The sequence below is a fragment of the Pseudorca crassidens genome, chromosome X (assembly GCF_039906515.1).
Source record: "Pseudorca crassidens isolate mPseCra1 chromosome X, mPseCra1.hap1, whole genome shotgun sequence".
In the NCBI taxonomy this organism is placed as follows: Eukaryota; Metazoa; Chordata; class Mammalia; order Artiodactyla; family Delphinidae; genus Pseudorca; species Pseudorca crassidens.
In genome coordinates this window covers 44,906,395-44,930,724 of record NC_090317.1, presented here as the reverse complement: position 1 = coordinate 44,930,724, position 24,330 = coordinate 44,906,395, and the positions used below count along the sequence as shown (strand labels likewise).

General features: G+C 44.7%; 1 protein-coding gene across 5 annotated transcripts; it reads left to right on the top strand.

Annotated features, from left to right (window-relative positions):
- Positions 1 to 6,740: 6,740 nt before the first annotated feature.
- ARMCX4 (armadillo repeat containing X-linked 4) lies at positions 6,741 to 23,210 on the top strand. 5 transcript variants are annotated; one of them, XR_010940081.1, is made up of 8 exons: positions 7,031 to 7,216; positions 8,513 to 8,590; positions 8,938 to 9,018; positions 9,291 to 9,381; positions 9,730 to 9,866; positions 18,901 to 19,087; positions 21,537 to 21,643; positions 22,160 to 23,210. XR_010940081.1 is itself a non-coding variant. In XM_067724098.1 (6 exons), the coding sequence occupies exon 6, from the start codon at positions 9,875 to 9,877 to the stop codon at positions 16,700 to 16,702; it is 6,828 nt and encodes a 2,275-aa protein (XP_067580199.1). In that variant the 5' UTR covers positions 6,741 to 6,908; positions 7,693 to 7,769; positions 8,513 to 8,590; positions 8,938 to 9,018; positions 9,291 to 9,381; positions 9,730 to 9,874; the 3' UTR covers positions 16,703 to 17,057. The 5 variants fall into 5 exon arrangements, 3 of the variants coding, with proteins under 3 accessions (XP_067580199.1, XP_067580198.1, XP_067580197.1); XR_010940082.1 differs by lacking the exon at positions 9,730 to 9,866 and having other exon boundaries at positions 7,038 to 7,216; XM_067724098.1 differs by lacking the exons at positions 7,031 to 7,216; positions 18,901 to 19,087; positions 21,537 to 21,643; positions 22,160 to 23,210 and adding exons at positions 6,741 to 6,908; positions 7,693 to 7,769 and having other exon boundaries at positions 9,730 to 17,057.
- Positions 23,211 to 24,330: the final 1,120 nt, after the last annotated feature.

Below are 24,330 nucleotides of genomic sequence, written 5' to 3'. Positions count from 1 at the left end.
CAGCTAGGGGAAAAAACTCAATTAAATTAAACTGGGTTAAGCTGGTGATGATATAATTCCTATTTTCTAAAGTTATGTTTTTCCCCTTATGACTGGCATCTGATGATTTAGGCATGTATTGATAATCCTTGCCTAAATCAATTATTTCATTGGGGATCACAAAATGATGATTTTTGAAACCTATCATTCTTATATGCTTATTAGTTAATGTTCTTCTAATCTGAAAGAAAGTGTTTTCCTTCATTAACAGGGCTATTTGGTTACTTGAAATATAGATCTTACTGGAAAGGTAGGCAAATGCTTAATTCCCTTCCTCTAGTGCAACTGATTTCTCCCAAGAATGCTCTGCCTTAGTTTTGCTCAGTCTTAGTTTTGCTCAGTCCAGCAGCTTTAGAAAATTTAAGAAATTCTGTTTCAGTTCAAACTGTTACTTCAGGTGTTATTTTAAAAAAGAACTGGTTTGACTGGATAGTACTAAATTTATAAATTAATTTGAGGAAAAACAGCACAGAATAGTATGTACAATAAGATTCTTGCCTTTAACCAATATACCCTCTTATAGATCCAAGTACATATGGGCATTAAATATATGGTAAAAGTTCTACTTCAAAACAGTGGGAGGAAGGATAGATTCTTCAATAGATGCTTTTGGGAAGTTGGATATCCATTTGGAAAAAAAAATATCAGAGAATTATCTCATGCCAGTTATTAAGTTCCAAATGGATTTTTAAAACTTATAATAGTATTATACTATTTTTCATAAACTTTAGCTGGGGAGGAAAAAAATCCATAAATGACTCTCTCACACCACACACAAAAATAAATTCAAAATGGATTAAAAGACTTAAATATAAGATCTGAAACCATAAAACTTCTAGAAGAAAACATAGGCAGTAAGCTCTTTGACATCCATATTAGTAATATTTTTATGGATATGTCTCTTCAGGCAAGGGAAACAAAAGCAAAAATAAACAAATGGGACCAAATCAAATGAAAAAGCTTTCGCAGAGCAAAGGAAACAATCAACAATACAAAAAGGCCACCTACTGAATGGGAGAAGATATTTGCAAATGGTATGTAGACAAGGTGTTCATATCCAAAATTTACAAAGAACCCCTACAACTCAACATCAAACATACAACTCGATTAAAAAATGGGCAGAGGATTTGAATATGCATTCTTTTCCCAAAGAAGACATACAGATGACCAACGGGCACATTAAATGGTGCTCACCATCACTAATCATCAGGGAAATGCAATCGAAACCACAATGAGATATCACCTTATACTCATTAGGATGGTTATTATCAAAAAGGCAGGAAATACCAAGTGTTGAGGAGGATGTGGAGGAAAGGTAACCCTCATGCACTGTTGGTAGGATTGTAAATTGGTGCAGCCACTATGGAAAATATTATGGAGGTTCCTCAAAAAATTAAAAGTAGAACTATCATATGATCCAGCAATTCCACTCCTGGGTATTTATCCAAAGAAAACAAAAACAGTAAAAGACATATGCACCCCTATGTTCATTGCAGCATTAGTTATAGTAGCCAAGATATGGAAGTAACCTAAGTGATGAATGGAAAAAAGAAGATGTGGCATATATATATATATATATATATATATATATATATATATATGATGGAATATTACTCAGTCATTAAAAAGAATGAAATCTTGCCATTTGTGACAACATGGATGGACCTAGAGGGTATTATGCTAAGTGAAATAAGTCAGAGAAAAACAAGTACTGTATGATTTCACTTACATGTAGAATCTGAAAAACTAAACAAATGAACAAACATAAGAAAACAGAAACAAAGTTATAGATACAGAGGTTGTTGCCAGAAGAAAGGAGGGTGGGTGGAGGAAAGTAGGTCAGGGAGATTAAGAGGTAAAAACTTCCAGGTGCAAAATAAATGAGTCACAGTTATGAAATGTACAGTGTGGGGAATATAGTCAATAACTATGTAATTATTCATTTTAAAATTAAAAATTCCATAAATGAAAAAAACAGTTCATTTGATCACATCAAAATTGAAAACCTTCAGTACGTGGAAAGACAACATAAACAATATCAAAACAAGCTACAAAGTGGGAGAAAATATTTGTAACATAATAAAGAGAGAAACAAGTTCTATCCACACTAAATACAGCTCTTCTGCAAAGACAATAAGATAAAGATAATACAACAGAAAAATAGAAAAAGGATGTGAGCAGGCAATTCATAGAGCTATGTATGTCCAACACACATGTGAACAAATGCACATCCTCACTACTTAAAAGCAAAATGTAATCTACAACACTGCTATACCACTTCTCAGTTTTCCAATTGGCAAAATTTTCAAAGATAAGTTTTGTAGTATTGTTTAATATTATTCAAAATTAAAGAAAACATAAATGTCCATCAGTAGAGGAATAGGTAAATAACCATGCTATAGCCACACTATGGAATACAATACAACAGTTAAAAAGATCCACATTTACTGACATGTAAAGAGCTCCAAGATACATTGATGAGCAAAACCCATCAAGTTGTGAAACATATGTACAATATGATGCCCCCCAACAGTATTTCTGTAGGTACACATATGTGTACTTAATTCATAGAAAAAGGTCTGTTGTGCTATACCCAAACTAATAAGGCAACCCTCTCTGGGGAAGAAATTGGTGTGTACTGAGGTATAGTTTATATGCAATATATCACACGTATCTTAAATGTTCAGTTTTTAGAGTTTTAACAATTGTGTATAACCATGTAACTACCACACAAACCAAGATACAGAATATTTCCATCACGCCAGAAAGATCCCTTGTACCTCTTTCCAGTTAATTCCCCTCTATCTCCCAGACAACCACTTTCTCATTTTTATCATCACAGATTAGTTTTGTTTGTTCTCTGTTTCATATAAATGGAATGCTATAGTACTCCTTTGTGTCTGGCTTCTTTCATTCAGCATACTGCTTTTCAGATTTATCCATCTTGTTGCATGTATCGGTATTTCATTACTTTTTATTACTGAGTGGTATTCTATTGTATATACATACAACAATTTGTTTATCCTTTCTCCTGTCGTTTTCTGTTTTAGCCTATTATGAATTAAGCTAATATAAACATTCATGTGCAAGTCTTTGCGTGGACATATGTTTTCATTTTTCTTTACTAAATACTCAGAAGTGAAACTGTTGGTTTGTAGGGTAAGTGAACATTAAACTTTGTAAGAAACTGCAGAAAAGTTCTCCAAAGTGCTTGTACCATTTTACACCCCTAATGGCAATATATTAGAGTTCTGGTTTCTCCATTCTCACCAACATTTGGTGTTGTTAGTCTTTGGCTTTAGCCGTTCTAGTGGGTGTGTGGTGATATCTCATTGTGGTTTCAATTTGCATTTCCCTGATTACTAAAGATGTTGAGGATTGGGTATCTTCTTTTGTGAAGTGTCCATTTAAGTTTGTGCCCAATTTTACGTTGGGTTCTCCTTTTGATTGTTCATTTGTATGTCTTTACATATGCTGGATAAAAGTCCTTTGTCAGATATATGAACTGCATATATAATTTTTTCCAAGTCTGTGGCTTGCATATTCATTTTGTTAATAATGTGTACAGATGAACAGAAAATTTATATTTTGATAAAGTCTACCTTTCTCTTTTATTATTAATGCTTCTTGTATCCTGTCCAAGACATCTTTGCCTACTCCAAGATAATGAATATGTTCCTCTATGTTTTCTGCTAGAAATCTTACAACTTTGGCTTGTATTTTTAGTGGAAAAGTTTAAAAAGTAAAGCTTTTACTTTTAGCTAGGAACGTGGAAAGAGGCAATGGTTCCTCTGAAGGAGGCGATGTGGAACAGGCTATCACCTTCATTGGTTATTGAACAGGCTATCACCTTCATTGGTTATTGAACAGGCTATCACCTTCATTGGTCTATTCAGGTTTTCTACTTCTTGAGCCAATTTTGCTAACTTATATGATCCATTTTGTCTGAAATTCAAATTCAGTGGTAAAAAATTATGATTTGCTTTTAGAGGGAATGAATATTGGAAATCAAGACTTACTTTAGGAGACGGATCCAAAAAAATATTGCTGTGATTTATGTCAAAGAGTGTTCTGCTTATGTTTTCCTCTAGGAGTTTTATAGTATCCAGTCTTACATTTAGGTCTTTAATCCATTTTGAGTTTATTTTTGTATATGGTGTTAGAGAATGTTCTAATTTCATTCTTTTACATGTAGCTGTCCAGTTTTTCCAGCACCACTTTTTAAAAATATTAGTTAGTAATTAACTAATTTATTTTTGGCTGTGTTGGGTCTGCGTTGCTGTGCGTGGGCTTTCTCTAATTGTGGCGAGCAGGGGCTACTCTTCGTTGTGGTGTGCGGGCTTCTCATTGCAGTGGCTTCTTTTGTTGAGGAGCACGGGCTCTAGGCACGCGGGCTTCAGTAGTTGTGGCTTGAGGGCTCTAGAGTGCAGGCTCAGTAGTTGTGGCACACGGGTTTAGTTGCTCCGCAGCATGTGGGATCTTCCCGGACCAGGGCTCGAACCCATGTCCCCTGCATTAAAAGGCGGATTCTTAACCACTGTGCCACCAGGCAAGCTCCAGCACCACTTATTGAAGAGACCCATTTATATATTTTAATAAGACATGTATGTGTAATGTATAGAAAAGCATTTAACACAGAAAATTTATAAAAAGGGGAGGTAACTGTGCTTTGATGAGGACAGTGGTGTTAAAGCTGTACTAGTGCTTTTTCTGGGTTTGAATCTTATACTAGAATGTATTCTTGCAGAATTTCCATGCAATTACAAATAAACAAATAGTTTAATAGAAAATAAGCAAACAGTAAAATACCTTAAGTATCTTTCCATCAGGATACGTAGATCTAAATATTTTTATCAGCCGTATTGCATAAATTTAACCTAATTTATTTAATGTTTTCCCTATTGATGGACTTTTTATGTTGCTTCGGTTGTTTTAACCTTTGCAAGCACTGCAATAGATATCCTAGTATATGAATCTTTGTGAAACTGTGTAAGTATCAGGCTGGCTAAACTCCTAGGAATAGAATTGCTCAGTCAAAGAATTTGTGGGATATTATATTTATCATATAATAGATTTTGCCAAATAGCTCTCTGTAAAACTGTTGCATCACAGTATCTGCTTCCAACAGAGCGTGGGAGTGCCCATTTCCCCATAAACCAGTCAATAACATTATCAAATTTCTAAATTTTGGCACTCCTAGATGAAACATGGCAACACATAGTTGTTTCGATCTGCATTTCTTTGAAGTTGAGCTTTTCTTCATATGTTTATCCGTCATTGGTATTTCTTTTCTGCAAACAAATCCATTTGCATCTTTGGCATGCTTTCTATTGGCTTACCATTTTATTAATGATTTGTAAGAGTTTTTAGATTATTACAAATAAGCTGTTTGACATCCTATCCTCATGAGTTTGTGTTTTTAAGTTTACTAAAATTTTAAATGTCTTCATAATCAATTTCTAAATGTTTCCCTCTGATGAGGAACATAAATTGGTCACAGTCGATTGAGTTCTGAAAAGCCATTAGTAAGGGTCTAAGGCACTCTGGGCTTCCTGTTTCACCTCCTAGAGGGGCCTCCCCCACACAGGGGCCCCTCAGGCAGGGAGCTTCCTGCTGGGGTGTCAGATTTCAACCTAAGAAAGAGGCTGCCTGAAGGGTCTATATTTAGAGTATGACTCCCCAGCAGGGGCAGCTGGATGTCTGGGGACTAAGTTATGCATACTTTGTCCCTGAGTTCTGGGATTATTCTGAGGGGTTTGTATGGGTGGTGCAGTGAAACTGTAACAGAAGGCAGGGACTTCCCCCTGGCGACTGCTTGGGATCCTGTAAACTGGTTTTTGTGAGAGAAAAATGACATGGATTTCAGGAGTATTGCCCACAGATCCATAGTCAGCCACAGACCTTACCCCCTATCTCTACTGAAAGATGCTGAACACTGTATGCCCCCGCTGCTAGGGTTAGGGTTAGGTCCCAGCTGCTATGGGGACATACAGTGCATGAATGGCAGATAGTGGAGATATCTCACCAGTGTCATGATCTAATGAAAATCCACCTGTTAAGCTTCATTTCCATTAGTGGGATAGCACAGTTGGTCCTTTCCTGGGTGTGATGAGACTGATTTGATCACACGCTTATGTAAAATCCCAATAAAACTCCTTGAGTGGAAAACAGGTTAATCTGGGAAGTCACTAGTTTTCAGGCGCTGGGTTCATCAGGAGTGGGGTCTCCATTCCATCACCCAGGAGTCATCTATGAAGAAGTTCTCAGACACCTGACACAAGATCATCAATAAATTCAACCAGAACTTCGAAAAGTTGTAAATCGCTTGTGTAAAATTGCCAAGATTGGTCTTTCCAAAGATGAATTTATAGGTCACATTGAAAACCTATTGGTTTTGTTCAGGAAAATTTTATATTTAAAATGTTAATAATTACCAGTCTGTTTTGAAAGCTGTGAAATAATTTATAGCAATTCGAAAACATTCTTAATGTGGCACAAAATAACGTCAACAAATGGATGAGTCTTTTGTTATTTTTACAACCTAATTTGTAAATGTCAAACGAAAATGGCTTGACGCCATTTCCCCATTACAAAAACAATGAATGTGACGTTAAAAGGGAAAAAAAAGGAACATAAAAAAGAAAGTTAAACCTCTCCTTGCACTCTCTGCTCCCCTTCCTGACACCTCTTCCCTAGCCCATTTTGGTGCAGCAACGTATCCAATGGGGACGCTAGTCTTAACAGCGTAAGAGAGAAAGAGAGAGTCCTCAAAGAAGCAGCCGAAAAGGCCGGAGCCAAGGCCTGAGGGTGGATGGGGGACGCAGACCCTCCCTGGTAACAGGAGAAGGGCAAACTCCAACCGCAGGGAGGTGATGCCACTTGTGGGCTCTCAGATTGGAGGGAAAGGAGCTGAGTGACCGGGCCTCGCGCACAGCTGGGTGGAGGGGGAGATCTTGCGCGCGGAGGTGGAGGGGAGGGTCCTGTTGAACTCCCCGCCGGCCCTGGTTGCGGGGGGGGGGGATCGGAGGGCGAGCTAGGCGGTGACGCGGGGCCCTCACGTGACCGGGAGCTGCAGAGCGACGCAGCTTTCGGTGCAGTCGTCACTCGTGTGTGGGTACCAGCTCCCCGCTGCCCTGCGAACGGCGGGCTGGCATTGGGCCCGGGGGAAGCGGAGCAGGTAAGGGCCCCGTGCGCCGAAGCCAGGGCGGCAGCGGACTGCGGATCCCCGGAGCTGGTCGGGGGGTGGCGGACAAAGCGGGCTCAAGTTCCCAGAGCCTTCGCTCAGATTCTCCCGAGCCCTCCTCCTCCTCCCTACGTCTGTGCTGGGGAACCGTGAGCTTTGACAGGGCGAATGGTGGGGGGAGTGTCTCAAGAGGGAAATGCAGAGATTGAGATGCCCCATTCTCTCTGAATCTAATCACAGACCACACACGCCTGCTCCGCTTCCTGCTCATTTCAGTGGAAGGGACACGCCACGGTGGCGTTTGCAGAGAAAATGGTGGGCCTTAGTGACTGGACGGCAGGGTTGGTGAGGGTGGCGTCTTGCAATGTGGGGAAGGACGTTTGATAACTGGGTTCCTGAATCCAGCGTTGGGATCTGTGTCCTGGGTACTGGTCCCAGCACTCAGTGCCTTTACTATCTCCTATCTGAAGACAGTAATTCGGGGTGGCACTGTTCGCGGCAAGGCGAGGGAAGAAGGAAAGGAGACAACTGCACAGGATCTGCGGAGGTTAGTGTGGGCACGGGCACCCGTTGTGAACAGTTGAAGCGCTCTATGAATATTCTCTGTGACAGGAACTTAGGCGCCTCTATTTGGTTGGGATATAGGGTGGGGCTATAGTGGACTTTCCCTAACCTGCGTTTACTTACCAAGCTTGGGCTTTTTAACGTAAAGTGTATGTTGAAGACCAATAAAGACAGCAACTTTTCTAGGGATGCTTTTATTTGTGCCTCAGAAAATACAAATTGTTGTCTCAAAGAATTACTTTTTTTTTTTTTTGGAGATAGCCTTTGTGGGGCAGGGATGGTGATTTTGCAGAAGCAAAAGCCTCCCTCCACCACACACACACCTTGTCTCTTATGCTGGAGATTCCTAGAGATGGGTTTAAAGAGAAGTAGATGGCAGTAGGCTGTGATTCTAGAATATGGGATATGGGGGCCTCTATGCGTCTCCTGGTTTTCCAGTTTTTCAGATTTTCCCACCTGTCTGCACAGGTGAAGGAAAAGATGGACTTTTGAGAGAAGCCCTAGAATCCTACAGGTGGTTTTACAATAATTCACCTCTGTCTTTCCCCTTTTTCCTGCCTCCCCTTTCCACCCTGCGCATTTCAGTGCTGGAGAAGCCCTAGGTTTTGCTTGCCAGAGAACAGATCTCTAAATCCAGTAAGGCAGGTACTGGGACCCATGTTTCAGATGCTGGGATGTCACAAGCACTCAAGTTTCACCTTCCCTTTTTTCTCTGTTTTTTCCTAGGTCTTCCCATAGGGCGACAGTAGGGCTGTTTACCACTGAAAGCAAGGGAAATTGGGAGACTGGCCTGGGACTGTGGAGGTTGGTGTGAAGATGGGCAGTGCCTGGGGGTAACAAGAGAGGGTGGGCATATGAGGTGGCTGAGACTTGAGACGGTCCTCTCAGTGGAGGTTTCTTCTGCCTCTCCTACACTCTGCCAGATTTCCACAGTGTTGCTACCCCCACTACTGATTTCAGTGCAGGAAATAGTAGAAATATTGGGGTAAGGGTGGGCTGGAGTGTGACGGAGAGAAGACTTGAAAGGATGGATCATTTTAGCAAACTGGACATGTGCTCTCACAAGGCAGGGACTGGAGTCAGGGATCAAGGTGCTTGTTTGTTCTGTGAAGGACCTGGTCTCTACTATCTGTTTGTTTACTTGTCCACAGGTTGGTCTACAGGTCTGAAAGGTTTGAGATCACTGGAAGCAAAGAAACAAGAAGGAAATTATCCCTGATCAGTATAGACTGGTAAGAGGCTGGGGACTGGCTGGGTAGACATCAAAGGTGGGTTGCTGGAGACCAGTGCCCATCCAGTAGGGCCAGTGTCCAGTCTGGAGGATCCTCAGTCTCTCCTTTTTCCAGTCACTTTTCCCACTATCTCTTCACTTACCCCACACCTTCACCTTTATTTTGGCACAGGGAGTGGGGCGAATTGAAGGGGATAGAGAGGTAGTTTGCTAATAATATATCTGTCACAACAAGAGCAAAATCTTCACTTCCGCCTGTCTATCTGTCTCTAGGTCCACAGATCTCATGAGTTTATAGATCTACTTTAGGGTATATCTCCAATCAAGAGAAGGAAAGAGGAGGGAACTGCCTTGATCATTACAGGTTGGTATGAGGGTGGGGACCTGTGGGAGTGGTGACCAGAGTAGGTCCAGTAAAAATCGAAGTCTGAGGGCTTCCCAGTCTTTACCATTCATAGTCAGCCTTACCACCATCCTTTCCACTGTTCATTTGGTATAAGGAAATGTGTACGGAAGTACCTTGGGGGAAATTGTTGGGCACTGGGGAAGATGGAGAGGAGATAAAATAAAAGGGATGGAGAGAGAATTTGCTAATCATCCTTTTCTTCCACCAAGCACACCATTTTTACACTTTCCTGTCCTTCTGTATCTATCTGTGTGATGCACAGAATTAGAAGAGAAATTTTAGTGCATTTCCTTCCTCCACTTCTAGGTCCACCTCCAGTGGCAACTGTAGTGGCCTTTGAGTGGCTGAAGACCAACACCCTCACAGGCCTATGCGCAGACCTACTACCCACTTTTCACAGCCTGATTGAGCCCCTCTGTACCTTGTTCGTGTCTTCAGCAAGGGTGATTACATGGGTCGTGTTCAGGAAGTGGGCTGGGTGACCGCAGGACTGATGATCTGGGCTGGTGCTTGCTACTGCATTTACAGATTAACCAAGGGAAGAGCCCAGAGTGTGAGGAGACTTGCCAGAAATGGGTCCAGAGTCAAAATGGAGACTGTGGTTGGGATACAGAACCAGACCTTGGCGATGTGTGAAGCCATGGTTGGGACAGAGATTGAGACTAGATCCAAGCCCAAGACTGGAGCAGAAACTGGAGCAGGAGGTGGGGCTGGGGCTGAAGTAGAGACTAATACCACTGCTACAGCCAGAATCAAAGCCAACTCTCAAGCCAAGGCATGGGCTGAGGCAGAGACAGAGACCCAATCTGAGGCAAAGACAGTGGTTGGAACAGTGGTCATAACAGAGGCAGTGATTCTGACTGAGGCCAAAGCCAGTGAAGTGGCCATGAAAGAAGCAGTGACCCAAACTGACTCTGAGTCTGGGAGACTAGTCAAGAAAGAGGCAGTGACCCAGACCAAGGCTAAAGCTTGGGCACTTGGTGCTAGGGCAGAGACCAAGAAAGAAGCAATGACCCAGACCAAAGCAGAAACTCGTATATTGGCTGAAAAAGAGACAGAAATGAACAGAGTGATGGTGACACGGAATGAGGCCTTGGCAGTAATCAGGGAAGTGGCCAAGGTGGGTACCATAAACAAGATTGGAAGTGTGGCTGAGACCAAGTTGAGAGCCCTGGAAGAGACTGTGAGTGTGGCCAAGACTCAGTCTGAGGCCAGGTCTGGTACCTCAGTTGTTGCTAAGGGAAATCATAACACCAAGTCCAAGGCAGAATCTGGAGCAGACATGAAGTCCTGTGCACTGCCTCAGGCTGTGGCCAAGATCCAGGTTGACGACATGCTTGGTACTGGGGTTGAGGCCAAGGGGAATTGCAAAACTGCGTCTCAGGCAGGGTCTGTGGTAGATATGAGGGCTTTTGCTCAGCCTCAGATTGTAGCCAAGACTGAGGCTGTGCCTGGGGCAATGGTTGATGCTGGGGTTAATACCAATGCCATGTGTGAGGCAGGGGTTGGGGCAGGTACAAGTGCTTCTACACAATCTCAGACTGTGACCAAGAAACAGGCTGAGACAATGTCTAGTGCCAGGGTTGATGATAGGGGAAATAACAATGTCACACCTAAGGCAATGACTGGAGCTGACACGAGGGCTGCCGTTCAGCCTCAAGCTGTAGCCAGTGCTCAGGCTGAGGCTACGTCTGATGCCAGGGGTAAGGGTAGAGGCAATTCCAATGCCGTATCTAAGGTGGGGGTTGGGACAGACACTGAGTCCTATACACAGCCTCAGCCTAAGGCCAATGTCCAGGCTGATGCCTTGCCTGATGACAGGATTAAGGCTCAGGGCAATGCCAACACCAAGTCTAAAGAAGAGGCTGGGACAGACACAAAGGCACAGTCTCAGACTTCCACTAAGAGCCAGGCTGAGGCTCTACCTAGTACCAGAGGTAAAGCTAGGGGCAAAGCCAAAGGCAAGTGTAAGGCAGGGGTCGGAGCAGACATGAAAACCTGTGCACAGCCTCAAGCTGGGGTCAAGGCCCAAGCTGAAATTTTCCCTGATTCCAGGACTGATGGCAGGGGCGATCCTGATACTATTTCTGGGGCAGGGGCTAAGGCAGAACTAAGGGCCTGTGGTCAGCCTCAGGAAATGGCCAGTTCCCAGGGCGAGGCCTTGCCTGGTGCCAAGAAGAAGGTCCAGGACAATCCCAATGCTGTGTCTAAGTCAGGGGCTGGGCCACATGCGAAGAGCTCTGCACAGCCCCAGGCTATGGCCAATACCCAGGGGGAAGCCTTGCCTGGTGTCAAGAATAAAGTTCGGGGCAATCCCAATACTGTGTCTAAGGCAGGTACTGGGCAAGATACAAAGGGCTCTCCCCAGCCTGAAACAGATACAACAAGCTCTGCTCAGCCCCAGGCTGTGGCCAATTCTCAGGGTGAGGCCTTGTGTGGTACTAAGAATAAGATCCGGGGCAATCCTAATGCTGTGTCTAAAGCAGGGACTGGACCAGATACAAAGAGCTCTGCCCAGCCCCAAGCTGTGGCCAATTCCCAAGGTGAGACTTTGCCTGGTGTCAAGATTAAAGTCAGGAGCAATCTCAACGCTGTGTCTAAAGCAGGGGCTGGGCCAGATACAACGTGTTCTGCCCAGCCTCAAACAGATACAGCAAACACTGTCCAGCCCCAGTCAGTGGCCAATTCTCAGGGTGAGGTCTTGCCTGGTGCCAAGAATAAGGTCAGGGGTAATCCCAATGATGTATCTAAGGTAGGGTCTGGGCCAGATACAGTGGGCTCTGTTCAGCCCCAAGCTGAGTCTAATTCTCAAGGTGAAGCCTTACCTGGTGCCAGAAATAAGGTCTGGGGCAATCCCAATGCTGTGTCTAAGGTAGGGTCTGGGCCAGATACAAAGGACTCTGCCCAGCCCCAGGCTGCAGCCAATTCCCAGGGTGAGACCTTATATGGTACTAAGAATAAGGTCCGGGGCAATCCCAATGCTGTGTCTAAGGTAGGGTCTAAGACAGATACGAAGGGCTCTGCTCAGCCCCAGGCTGCAGCCAGTTCCCTGGGTGAGGCCTTGTGTGGTACTAAGAATAAGGTCCGGGGCAATCCCAGTGCTGTGCCTAAGGCAGGGGCTGGGCCAGATACAGCAGACTCTGCCCAGCCTCAGACAGATACAACAGGCTCTACTCAGCCCCAGGCTGTGGCCAGTTCCCAGGGTGATGCCTTGCTTGGTGCCAGGAGTAAGGTCAAGGGCAATCCCAATGCTGTGTCTAAAGCAGGGACTGGACCAGGTACAACAGGCTCTGCCCCACCCCAGGCTCTGGCCAATTCCCAGGGTGAGGCCTTGCTTGGTGCCAGGAGTAAGGTTAGGGGCAATCATGTTGCTGAGTCTAAGGTAGAGGCTGGAGCATGTACGATGGGCTCTGACCAGCGTCAGTCTGTAGCCCATTCCCAGAGTAAGACCTCGTCTGGGGCAAAGGACAAGGCTATGCGTAAGTCTGAGGCAGAAGCCACAGGAGATGCCTCTGTAAAGCCGAAGGCTAAGGCCACGCCCACTTCTGAGAGTGAGGGTGGGGCAGGCACTCAGGCCTGCAAAAAGTCTCAGCCTAAGGTCCATGACTACTACTGGAATGGGATTGGTGTTGAGGACTGGATTGCTTCTGAGCGGTGGATCAAATTTAGGTTTCAGGCTAGGGATGGATACTGGGAGAATAGCATGTCCTGGGCTGATGATGAGAATGAAGCCAATGTTGAATCCTGGAGTGCAGCTAGGGGTGAGAATGAGGTTGGTATTCAATCCTGGGCTGGAGCTGGGGACCAGGCCAGTGGAGGGCTCTGGGCTGGGAGTCATGCCAGTGAACAGTCCTGGGCTGCAGGCCAGGCCAGTGGGGGTTACTGGGTAGATGCTGGGAACAAGGCTGTTGGAGGGTCCTGGACTGTGGCTGAGAACCAGGCCAGTGGGGCTTCTTGGGCTGGCACTGGCAACCAGGCTGTTGTGGTGCCCTGGACTGGAGCTCACGCCAGTGAGAGTTCCTGGGCTGGGGGCCAGGCCAGTGGGGTATCCTGGACTGGGGGAGAGACCATTGGAGTGTCCTGGACTGTGGTTGAGAATCAGGCCAATGGAGCATCCTGGGCTGGGGCTGAGGCACAGGCCAGTGGAAGGTCCCAGGATGTGGCTGGGATTCAGGCTAATGGAGGGTCCTGGGCTCAGGCTACAGCTGGGAATGTGGTTAACATTGGGTACTGGGCTGTGGCTGTGGACCAGGCTACTGGAGGGTCCTGGATTCTGACTAGTGATCTGTCTGGCGGTGCATCCTGGGTTGGGACTAGTGATTTGTCTGGTGGTGGATCCAAGCCTAGACTTGAGCATCAGACCAATGAAAATGTGTCCTGGGCTGGAGCTGGGCTGGGGCCTGAAAACCAGTCCAGTGGAAGGGCCTGGGCTGACACTGCAGACCAAGCCAGTGGAGGGTCTGGGCTAGGGCTTGTGGATGAGTCCAGTGGTGGGTCCTGGGTTACAGCTGGAGAACAGCCCAATAGAGAGTCTAGGCCAGGGCTTGCAGACCAGTCCAGTGTTGGGTCCTGGACTGGCACTGGGAACCAGGCCAGTGAAGGATTCTTGGTGGGGGCCGTGGATCAGGCCAGTGGGGGTTCTTGGACTGGGACTGGTGATCAGCCTGGTGGTGGGTCCAAGCCTGGATTTAAGGATCAGGTCAGTGAAGAAGAGTCTTTGGCTGGGGCTGGTAGCCAGGCTGGTGGAGGGACTAGGTCGGGGCCTGAGGACCAGTCCAGTGGAGGGTCTTGGGCTGACTCTGGGGACCAAGCCAGTGGAGGTTTCTTGGTTGGGGCTGTGGACCAGGCCAATGAAGGGTCCTGGGTTGGACCTGGGCATCAGGCTGGTGGTGAGACAAAGCCTAGATATGAGGATCAGGCCAAATCTGGAAGAGTGTCTTGGGCTGACAGTGGGGGCCAGGCTAGTGGAGGCCAGGCTAGTGGAGGGTCTACACTGGGGCCCAGGGACCAGTCCGTTGGAGATTCCTGGGCTGGCATTGGGGACCAGGCCAGTGGAGGATCCAGGCCAGTGCTCAAGGATCAGTTCACTGGATGGTTCTATGCTTACAGTGGGAGTCAGGCCAATACAGGAGGGTCCTGGGGTGGGACTAGTGGCCAGGCCATTGGAGGGCCTGGGCTTGGGCCCATGAACCAGTCCGGTGGTGGGTCCTGGGCTGATAATGGGAGTCAGGTCAGTGGAGGGTCTTGGGCTGGGGCTGGGGATCAGGCTGGTAGCTGTTCCAAACCTGGATTTGAGGATCAGGCCAGTGGAGGAGCGTTCTGGTCTGGTGCTCAGGACCATGCCATGGGAGGGTCTAGTCCAGGGCTTGCAGACCAGGCCAGTGGTGGGTCCTGGGTTGGTACTGGGGGTCAGGCCAGTGGAACGTCCTGGATTGTGGCTGGGAATCAAGCTGGTAGCTGTTTCAAACCTGGGTTTGAGGATCAGGCCAGTGGAGGAGGCTCCTGGGCTGGCACTGGGGATCAGCCTTGTGGAAAATCCTGGGCTGGGTCTAAGCCTGGGAATGAGGCCAGTAGAGGGTCTAGCTTAGGGCCTGAAGAGCAGGAAAGTGGAGGTTCCTGGGCTAGGCCTGGAGACCAGACCAGTAGAAGGTCTCAGGTGAGTGCTGGGACAGAGGCCAATGAAGGATCCTGGTTTGGGGCTGGGAGTGAGGCTAGTACAGGGTCTTGGTTCTGGAGAGGGGAAGAAGCTGGTATTGTGTCTAGCCCTGGAGATAAAAATGAGGCCAGTATTGAATCCAGCTCAGTGGTTAGGGAAGAGGCTATCATTAGTTCTAGATTTGGGGCTGAGAACAAAAACAGTATTGGGTCCTGGATCAGATCTGATGAGGCTGCCTGTATGGATTCCTGTGTGGGGGCTGAGGCTGGGGCTGGGGTTGGGGCTGAGGTCAGGCAGGAGTCTTGGCTCTGGGATGGAGATACAGCCACTACAGGGTCTAGGCTTGGGGTTGGGGAAGAGGCTGGCATGGGGTCCTGGACTTTGGCTGGGGATGTAGATGAGGATGAGCTAAGTGGAGCATCCAGCCCTGATATTGAGGAGATAAGTTTAAGGTCCTTGTTTTGGGCTGAGAGTGAGAACAGTAATGCATTCAGATCTAAGCGTGAGAAAGATGTCAATTTTGAGCGTAGGGCTGGAGATAAGGCCAGCACCAAGGATAAGCTTGAAGCTGCTGGTGGAGTCGATGTAAAGTCTTGTTTCTGGGATAGTAATGAAAACAGAAGTGAGGACAAATCTGCACCTAAGACTAAAGCCAAAAAGTCAGCTGAGTCAAGAGTCACATATCCATCTATGGTCCCTGGGGCAGGAATGGGGTCATGGGCGGGAGCCATGATCTGGACAGAAATGAAATTTCCATATCAAAATGAATCCTGCTTCCCACCTGAAGATGAGCTCAGAAAGCAGATCAGGTCTGGGGAGAAAACTCAGCCTTGGGCCTGCCGCTGTAGACGTGAAACTAATATGGATCCACGAGAGCTTGAAAAACTCATTTGCATGATTGAGATGACTGAAGATCCTTCTATTCATGAAATAGCCAATAATGCTCTGTATAACAGCCGTGATTACCCATTCTCCCATGAAGTCATTCGTAATGCAGGTAGAATCTCAATTATTGAAGGCTTGCTCAATAATCCCTACCCCAGTGTTAGGCAGAAGGCTTTAAATGCACTGAATAACATCTCGGTGGCTGCTGAAAATCACAGGAAGGTTAAAACATACTTAAACCAAGTATGTGAAGACACCATCACCTATCCCTTGAATTCAAATGTGCAGCTGGCTGGATTGAGATTGATAAAGCACCTGACTATTATTAGTGAATATCAGCATATGGTTACAAATTACATTTCAGAATTTCTTCGTTTGTTAACTGTGGGAAGTGGAGAAACTAAAGACCATATTTTGGGAATGCTTTTAAATTTCTCTAAAAATCCATCTATGACAAAAGACTTGCTCATTGCCAATGCACCAGCATCACTGATTAATATCTTTAGCAAGAAAGAGACAAAGGAAAATATTCTTAATGCTCTTTCACTATTTGAAAATATAAATTACCATTTTAAAAAAAGAGCAAAAGTATTTACCCAGGACAAGTTCAGTAAAAATTCCCTTTATTTCATATTCCAACGACCTAAAGCATGTGCCAAGAAACTTCGAGTCTTAGCAGCAGAATACAATGACCCTGAGGTGAAAGAAAGAGTTGAGCTATTATTAAGTAAACTCTGATTAGTTGTAATTTTCCAAACAAATTTGAGTAATATTTTGGTTTTGCAGCCTGGAAGTAATGCACATTGTAAATTGCATTATAATTTCTAAAGTGATGTTGCTTATGATGGTCGTTAGCTGGACCATTTTATGAACACCAAATGAATTCAATTTTGTACTGAAAATACATGTGTTGATTTTTACCTTGTCTGGATTGAGATATTTTTGGTATGCTTCATGAGCAGAAACTGAGCTGATTCTTCATAAGTAAGGTAATCTTTGGTCCTTTGTGTGGACTTATGCTTATACATTTGAGACTTTATTTTTATGTCATCAATAAAGTTGTGTGTTTTAAGCAGAAAAAAAAGACATGTCTTTGTCCTTGAATCTGTGATCTATTTGGAAAGGCAAGATGTATGGAAACAAAAAGATACTAACAAAACCCAAGAGCCTATGATCATAGCCAGCTGTTTCCTATTAGTGCTTAAAGGCAGAAGAAACTTCTGCATGCAACAGTGTTCAGGGAAAGTTTTGCAGAGGAGGGGGCACTTAAGTAAGCTGGGCATGAAAGACAGGATAAAAACAGGGCAGAAGGGCATTGGAGGAGGGAGGAGTGACGGGAAGAAAGGCATGGAGGTGGGAATTTTGCTCCACAGAGGAGACTGGCCTGCCTGGAGTACAAAGTGTGGGGAGGGTAGTGATGGAAAATACAGTCAGGCAGTTGGGTGAGTCCCATTCATGGAGGATCCCTGATTTCTAAACTGAGGTGTCTGTATATTCTACCCACTTCTGGGAGACACGAAAGCCTTTTGTGACCAGAGGAGTGACAAGATGAAAGGAACATTATGTGACTGACTTGCGTGCAGAATGGGTCAGAGTTGGAGTGGGGACAGGATTGGCCACTGGAGATTGGAACACCACTTAGGAAGTTACCACCATAGTTCAGGCATAGATGCTAAAGGCGTGAAATTTCACTGGTGACAATGGGAGTGGCAAGGGGAGGAAGGAAGTGAGAGTTGCTTTGAATGAAGAAGTGCTGGAACCTATCCTGGGGACATACAGAGAGGGACAATTTTATTGTAGGGTCCTGAGGGCATTTGATAGGAAAACATCCTCTTTCTTGTCCAACTCTGGTGTCTATGGGAGTGAATATTTTAGTAATTATTTTGGAATTATGAAAAAATATAATAGAAGAAATAATAATTTTTAGTGCTTCTATCAGATTTCTTTTACAAGATTGGTTGGGGCAGGGTCTTTATGGAACCATTGAGAGGGCTGTTGGCATCCATACTGGAGAAGATCCACCTCTCTTCCAACCCAGAGTATGGTGAGGGTGTGGGTGGAGGGACACCTTCAAACTGTACTGGTGGGAGCATACTTGGTACAAGACCCATTTGGATACATGTTTCAGAAGCTTTCAAGATGTGCATGCTCTTTGACCCAGAAATTCCTCTTGTAGAAATTTATCATTAGGAGATAATCAAATAATCAGCTTGTACAAGGCTGTGCATCTGCACCTTTTTGAAGAGTGAAAAATTGTGAATGACCCAAGTGTCTTGAAATAGGCACTTGGCTAAGAAATTAAGGTATGTCTACACATTGAGACATTATGCAGCTCTTGAAAATGTTGATGGGCAACTACAACTATAATAAACCAGGACTTTTTGCATAATTTACTAAAAGGAAACGGATGAATTCAGGCTAAGCGGGCCTGTTAATAGCATTTCAGGGCACTAGAGCAAAAGTATAAATGGAGGTTCACATATTTATGTCTGAATATTTGGAATATAAATAAAATTTTAAAATAAATATTACTTAAATAAAGCCATAAATATAAGTATAAATGTTTGAAATTTTAAATTTCATTAATCGTTTTGAAAGTAAAGCTGTTCTCAATTCTAGCATTTGATGGTCACCAACTTTCCAGTGGAAAAAATGATGTCATACTTGTGGTGAATTCTGCAATCTGCTGCCCTAATCCTCCTTCATGAATAAAGAGTTTATTATTTCAGTTGCTAGGAGTGCTGCCAGCAGACAGCCCTCAGCTGTCAGCCCTCATCGGGAATTGCCTCAGCTAGAAAGCCACCTCCCCCAAGGTCATAACTCCTTTCTGGGGTACTTCACATTCAATGACTGATCTACATGGCCTTCTTGCCCCAAATGGGACAGCTTAACTTCTCCCTCTGTCCAATCCTGCTTCCTTCTTTTCCTTTTCACAGGTTTTAATCCTAAGAGCATTCCCTAATAAAAGCCCTTCATGCTGAACCCTGTCTCTGAGTCTGCTCTCCAGGAAGCCATCCTACAACAGTTGGTACAAGAAGAGGTTCAGAAAAGCATACACTGTGATGAAATTTAGGAGATGGATCATCTGCTGCCCAGCTGCCAATGAGGACCCCATCATTTGTGGTAGGTGGAGTAGATAGACATGTGGAACAGGTAGCAGAGGAGTTAGAGCTTTCACTGGAGTTGAACTAGAATGGCATTCATGGAAGGGAATACATTAACTGGTGCCATGTGGTAGGCATTTGAGAAATATGTGAGGTATATTAAATATAAGGAAGTCCAGAAAATTGGGTGGCTATTGCTCAGCTTGATGGACCTCTAGGAAAAGATAATGAAAAGCTGAATTAAATTAGTCAACAATTTAAGCTCTGTGTGAAAGCCAGAGGGTTTCATTCACAGCATATAAAGAGGTCCTCATCTTTTTCAGGTAGAGAGGAGAGAAATCTGAGGACCAAGCCCAGGACTTATTGAAACAAGCTTCAAAGAAAGTTAAAATCTAAACCAAGACAAGTCTGCTATGCCAAGACCAGGGCCCTGGTTAGGAAGGAATGTGACCCTGACACATGGAATAGGGACATCTGGATTGATGTCCCTAAAAGTCTTATATCCTCAGATTTCCCTGAGCTCCTTGAGCGTTCAGAAGTGTCCCACTCCTTCCTATTAAGCGTTAGTGCTTCACCTTGCTTGAACATGCAGAGCCCTTTCCCTTGTAAGATAATGTGTGTTTCCCACAGAATCTGCCCCCACCTCCCATCCTGGCCACTGGGCCTATGTCTAGGGTTAAGTTACATAACTTCATTGGTGGTGTTCTGGGCCTAATAAGGAAGGAAAGGGAATATCTCAAGAAGGAGCTGCAGGACCTAGCCAGCATGTTCTAGCAGGTGCTGAGGGAGTAAGCATGGGACTGAATTCTGAGGGCCTTGATCAGGGGAGCTAGAATATAAAATTGAATAAGGGAGTATTAATTGATTAGAGAGTTCTCTACCAAGATACAGGATTTAACATCCTGGAAAAGATCCCAGGAGATCAATGTGAACTCACTATTAGAATGGCTCCTCAAAGAATAGAAAAAAACCAATGGCCCACATTGAGGTATAAAGGCCAGAGTTGCCACTGCAGGTGGTGGGAGAAGGGATTAAAGGCTCAGGGAAGTGGGAATAGAATAAATATATTATAAAGCCAGAAAGCCCTCCAGAGGACTATGTTATGGAGGAGGACCCAAAGGGCACACCATTTGCTAAAGCTATAAGGAATGCACTGGTTAAAGGGTTACCAGCATCACTGAGAAGTTCAGTGGTGGCTTGCCTCTGCAGACCAGGGCTCAGAATAGGGGAGGGTATTATAGGATGAAGATCACTGATAGAAATGGTGATGCCACTGAAACAATAGAGACAGGATAACTGTGCTCAATTGTCAGAAGTCAGGTAGGTGCAAATACCATAATGCACCACAGGGTCAGAGTAATAGGCCGGGAGGCCTGATCTGCAGAGAGCTTTGGAGAGGGTTAATAGAACACAGTGCTCCTCCTGGTAGATAGATGGTTAAGAGGTAGTTAATAGAATGTGGGTGGTCAATATAACACATTGTCCTAGGGAAAATAAGCGTCCAACAATTTGTATTCGATCTGTACAATCAAAAAAAAATCAAAGATACTCAGAAGTCTGAGGGAAGGTGCCTCAATAAGTCACACTCTCCTGCTCAGCTTTGGCCTTAAGTCAGTTTTTGATCCAGAGAGCACTGTTTGAAGGAGTGGGGTACCCAGGACTGATTCCTCCAGTCCTTCCATTTACGAAGGTAACTGTGTGCTGGGGAAAGAGGAATACCCAAACATTTTGAGGGCTGATGGACCCTGGTTGTGAGTTGCTATTGATACCCAGAGACCTAACGTATCATCTTGCCTCACCCCTGTTAGAATAGGGGCAGATGGAAACCAGAAATTATATAAGCTCCTAGTCTATGTTGGGTTTATAGTGGCTCCACTGGGTCTACAGACTCACTCAATGGTTATTTTTCTGGTGTTTGAATATAAAATTGGAATAGACATTATGATAGTTGGTACAAGCCCCATATTGGTTCCTTGGCATGTGGAGTCAGAGCTATTTGTAGATGAGGCCAAGTGGAAGCTTTGAAATTGCTGTTCTCTTCCTTGGCAAAGATGGTAAATGAAAACATATAGATAGCATCTTGGAGAGGATGGCTGAAGTTAGTGCCACCTAAAGACCTAAAGAATGCTGGGATGTGGTCCCCATCATATCTCCATTTAATGCATCAGTTTGGACCCCTGAAAAATGTGGACAGAGTCTGGTAGATGACAGTAGACTACTGTAAACTCGACCAAGTAGTGGCACAAGGGCAGTTGCCATGTCAGATACGATATCTTTGCTAGAACAGGATGACATGGCCTTAGGTACCTAGTACAGTAATCAGCTACTGATTTGGAAAATATTTTTTTTCCTATCCCTATCAGAATGGAACATCATAAAAGTTCACATTCACATAGAATGACAACAGTATACATTTATAGTTTTTCCTCAAGACTCTACTAACTCTCCTGTCCTCTGTCATGGTATAGTATGAAGAGATCTGGACCATCTGAATATGACACTAGTCCACTGTGTTGATGACATCATGCTAGTTGGACCAAATGGCTAAGAAGTGGGTAACACGTTGGAGGCCTTGGTAAGACATGTGTACTCCTGAGGATGGGAGATAAACCCTACAAAGATCCAGGGGCTGGCTGCATTAAGTACAGTTTTTAGGGGTTGAATGGTCTGGGGCATGCCAGGAGATTCCCTATAAAAGTACAGTACAAATTATTGCATTTTCCACCTTCCTCATGAAGAAGGAAGCTCAATGTCTTGTAGGCTTTATTGGGTTCTGGAAGCAGCACATTTCACATCTGGAATTACTGTTTTGACCCACATGTTGGGTAACACGAAAAGCTGCCAACTTTGAGTGGGGCCTAGAACAAAAGAAGGCCTTATAGCAGGTCTAGGCCATGGTTTCAAGCAGTCCTGCCACTTGGACCATGAAATCAGTAGACTCTAAGGTATTAGAGATATCTGTGTTGGTGGAAGATGCCATGTGGAGTTTTTGGTAAGCCCCAATGGGAAGGTCACAACTTAGACCAGAACTTAGATTCTGGAACAAAGTCATGCCACATGCAGTGGATAATTATATATCTTTTAAAAACAGCTCCTGATATGCTACTGTGTCCTGGTAGATATGGAATACATGGTCATAGGACATCAAATGACCATGCAACTGACCATACAACCAGAACTGCCCATTATGAACTGAGTTTTGTCAGATCCTCCAAGATATAAGTGTGGGCAGGCCCAGCAACAAGATGGAAGTTTTACACGTAGGATCAAGCACAAGCAGGACTGGAGGGTATAAGCACCTGCACAATCAGCTAGAGCAGATCCTCCATGATATCCACCACTGTTGCGCTAGCACCTTTCACACTCCTTACACCTGTGCCTCATGGGGGATCTTTTTTGACAAGCTGACTGAGAAGGAAAAACCCCAGCCTTATGTATAGATTGGTGGGCTTGGTATGTGGGTATCATCAAGGACAGCAACTCCAGCCTGAGAAACCCATGATGATCAGGAGTGAGGGTCTGGATCATACCACCAGGCAAACCACCAAGACCCTAAGAGTGATTGGGATCTGTAATTGATAGTGGAAGAGAGGGATGGTCATTTTCAGCTTTGAGACCAGCTGCAGTGTTGGGGGCTATAGTTTAAGTTTCCCCTAGGAAGAGAGGCCTACCAGACCCCTGGAAGAGCTGATCCTGGAACTTATATAAAGCAGATCTGAGAGGCACAAAGGGTGGACTGTGGTGGATACTGCAATGCCCTGCCCAGAGTTCCCTTTAGCAATAAAGGCCTTATTACTTCAGTTGTTAAGAATGTTGCCATCAGAGAGCCCTTGGATGCCAGCTGCATTCAGGCATCTCATCAGCTGAGAATTGTCTTGTTCAAGATCACACCCTATTCTCAGAGTGTCCCACATCCAATGGCTCACTGATGCTGTGTATAAAGGCCTGGTCCTCTTGCCCCTACTTGAGATAGCTTTGAAGTTTCATCCTAAGTTCAGAATTCCCTACAGTGTATGCTGAGGCATTCTACTGATAGTGCACTGACATTTGATTTCTTCCTCTTTTCATTCCTGTTTATTTTCTCCCTTTTCTTCCATAAATGTTTATCCCAGGAGCTCTCCCCAATAAACCTCCTATACTAATCTTTGTCTCATAATCTGTTTACTGGGGATCCAATCTGTGACAACGATTCATGCGTGTTTCTCTCTCTCCATACATCCCCAAATCAAGAGTCATATCTGTTGTTTAATATTGTGAAATATTCTTTAGCCTATATATGCAACTGTTGCAAATATTGCATTAATTTTTATTACTTTGGAACCACAAACCAGAAAATAAATATAAACAAGAAAATGGACACTACTGGGAAATTAAAGTTTGTTAAGCAAAAATCTATGGCATTCATGTATCTGAGAAGAAGGCTCTGACAAGGTAGCTTGTTTTTTTCTCTTCCCTGAGTGGTTCACTGCTAGAATCTTCCCTTTAGTCTGAAATAATGTCTATTTCTTATGTCAGCAGTGGCACAATCCACAAATCTTCATGGCATTTGGACACAGTTGCCTTTTGTTTAAAGGAGACAGGGAAACAGATGTGGAGAAGCATTTTCCTGGAGCCAGAACAGTGTTAGTCAAAGTACAGATGTTTAGGCCTATAAGTTGCACTGTACCAACAATGAGCACCAGATCCCATGTAACACAGGCACCCTTGTGTTCTTTAATAAGTGTGTGTGTGTGTGTGTGTGTGTGTGTGTGTGTGAGTGAGTGATATGCAGGACCCTTCAAAGCATGGGGTTTAGGGTGGCCCTCATCCCCAGTTCTAGGGGCAGCAATGAGGCTAAGATAGCAGTGGATAACATTCCTAGATGTTTTGGAAAGTTAAGTGGTCTTATAGCCAGTTCTGGGTCTGACTGTGGCACCGGGTCCCCAGATTCTTACTCTAGTGTTGTTGTTATAGCATACTCAGGGATAAGGGGTTGGTTTAAGGTTTTGGGTACAGTGGCCTTGCTGGGTCATGCACATATGAAGTATAATTTAACATCACTTTTTGAAGATGAAAATTCAGTCCTTCTTATAGGGGAAAAAGGCCTATTTCTGGGAAACACATGAACTAATTGGCCCTGAAGGCAGTGTGGTGTAGGAGAAAGAGTACGGTCTGGAGTATGGAATGAAGGAGGAAGGGTATTAACATTTCTCTTCTCTTTCTCTTTTTCAAACATGAAGGAGTAGAATTGGGAGAGGAAGGGAATGAATCTGGTTTGAATTC

Excerpts from the sequence above, each read along its gene's own strand:
- ARMCX4 (XM_067724098.1), top strand. The coding sequence starts at position 9,875 with ATGGGTCGTGTTCAGGAAGTGGGCTGGGTGACCGCAGGACTGATGATC.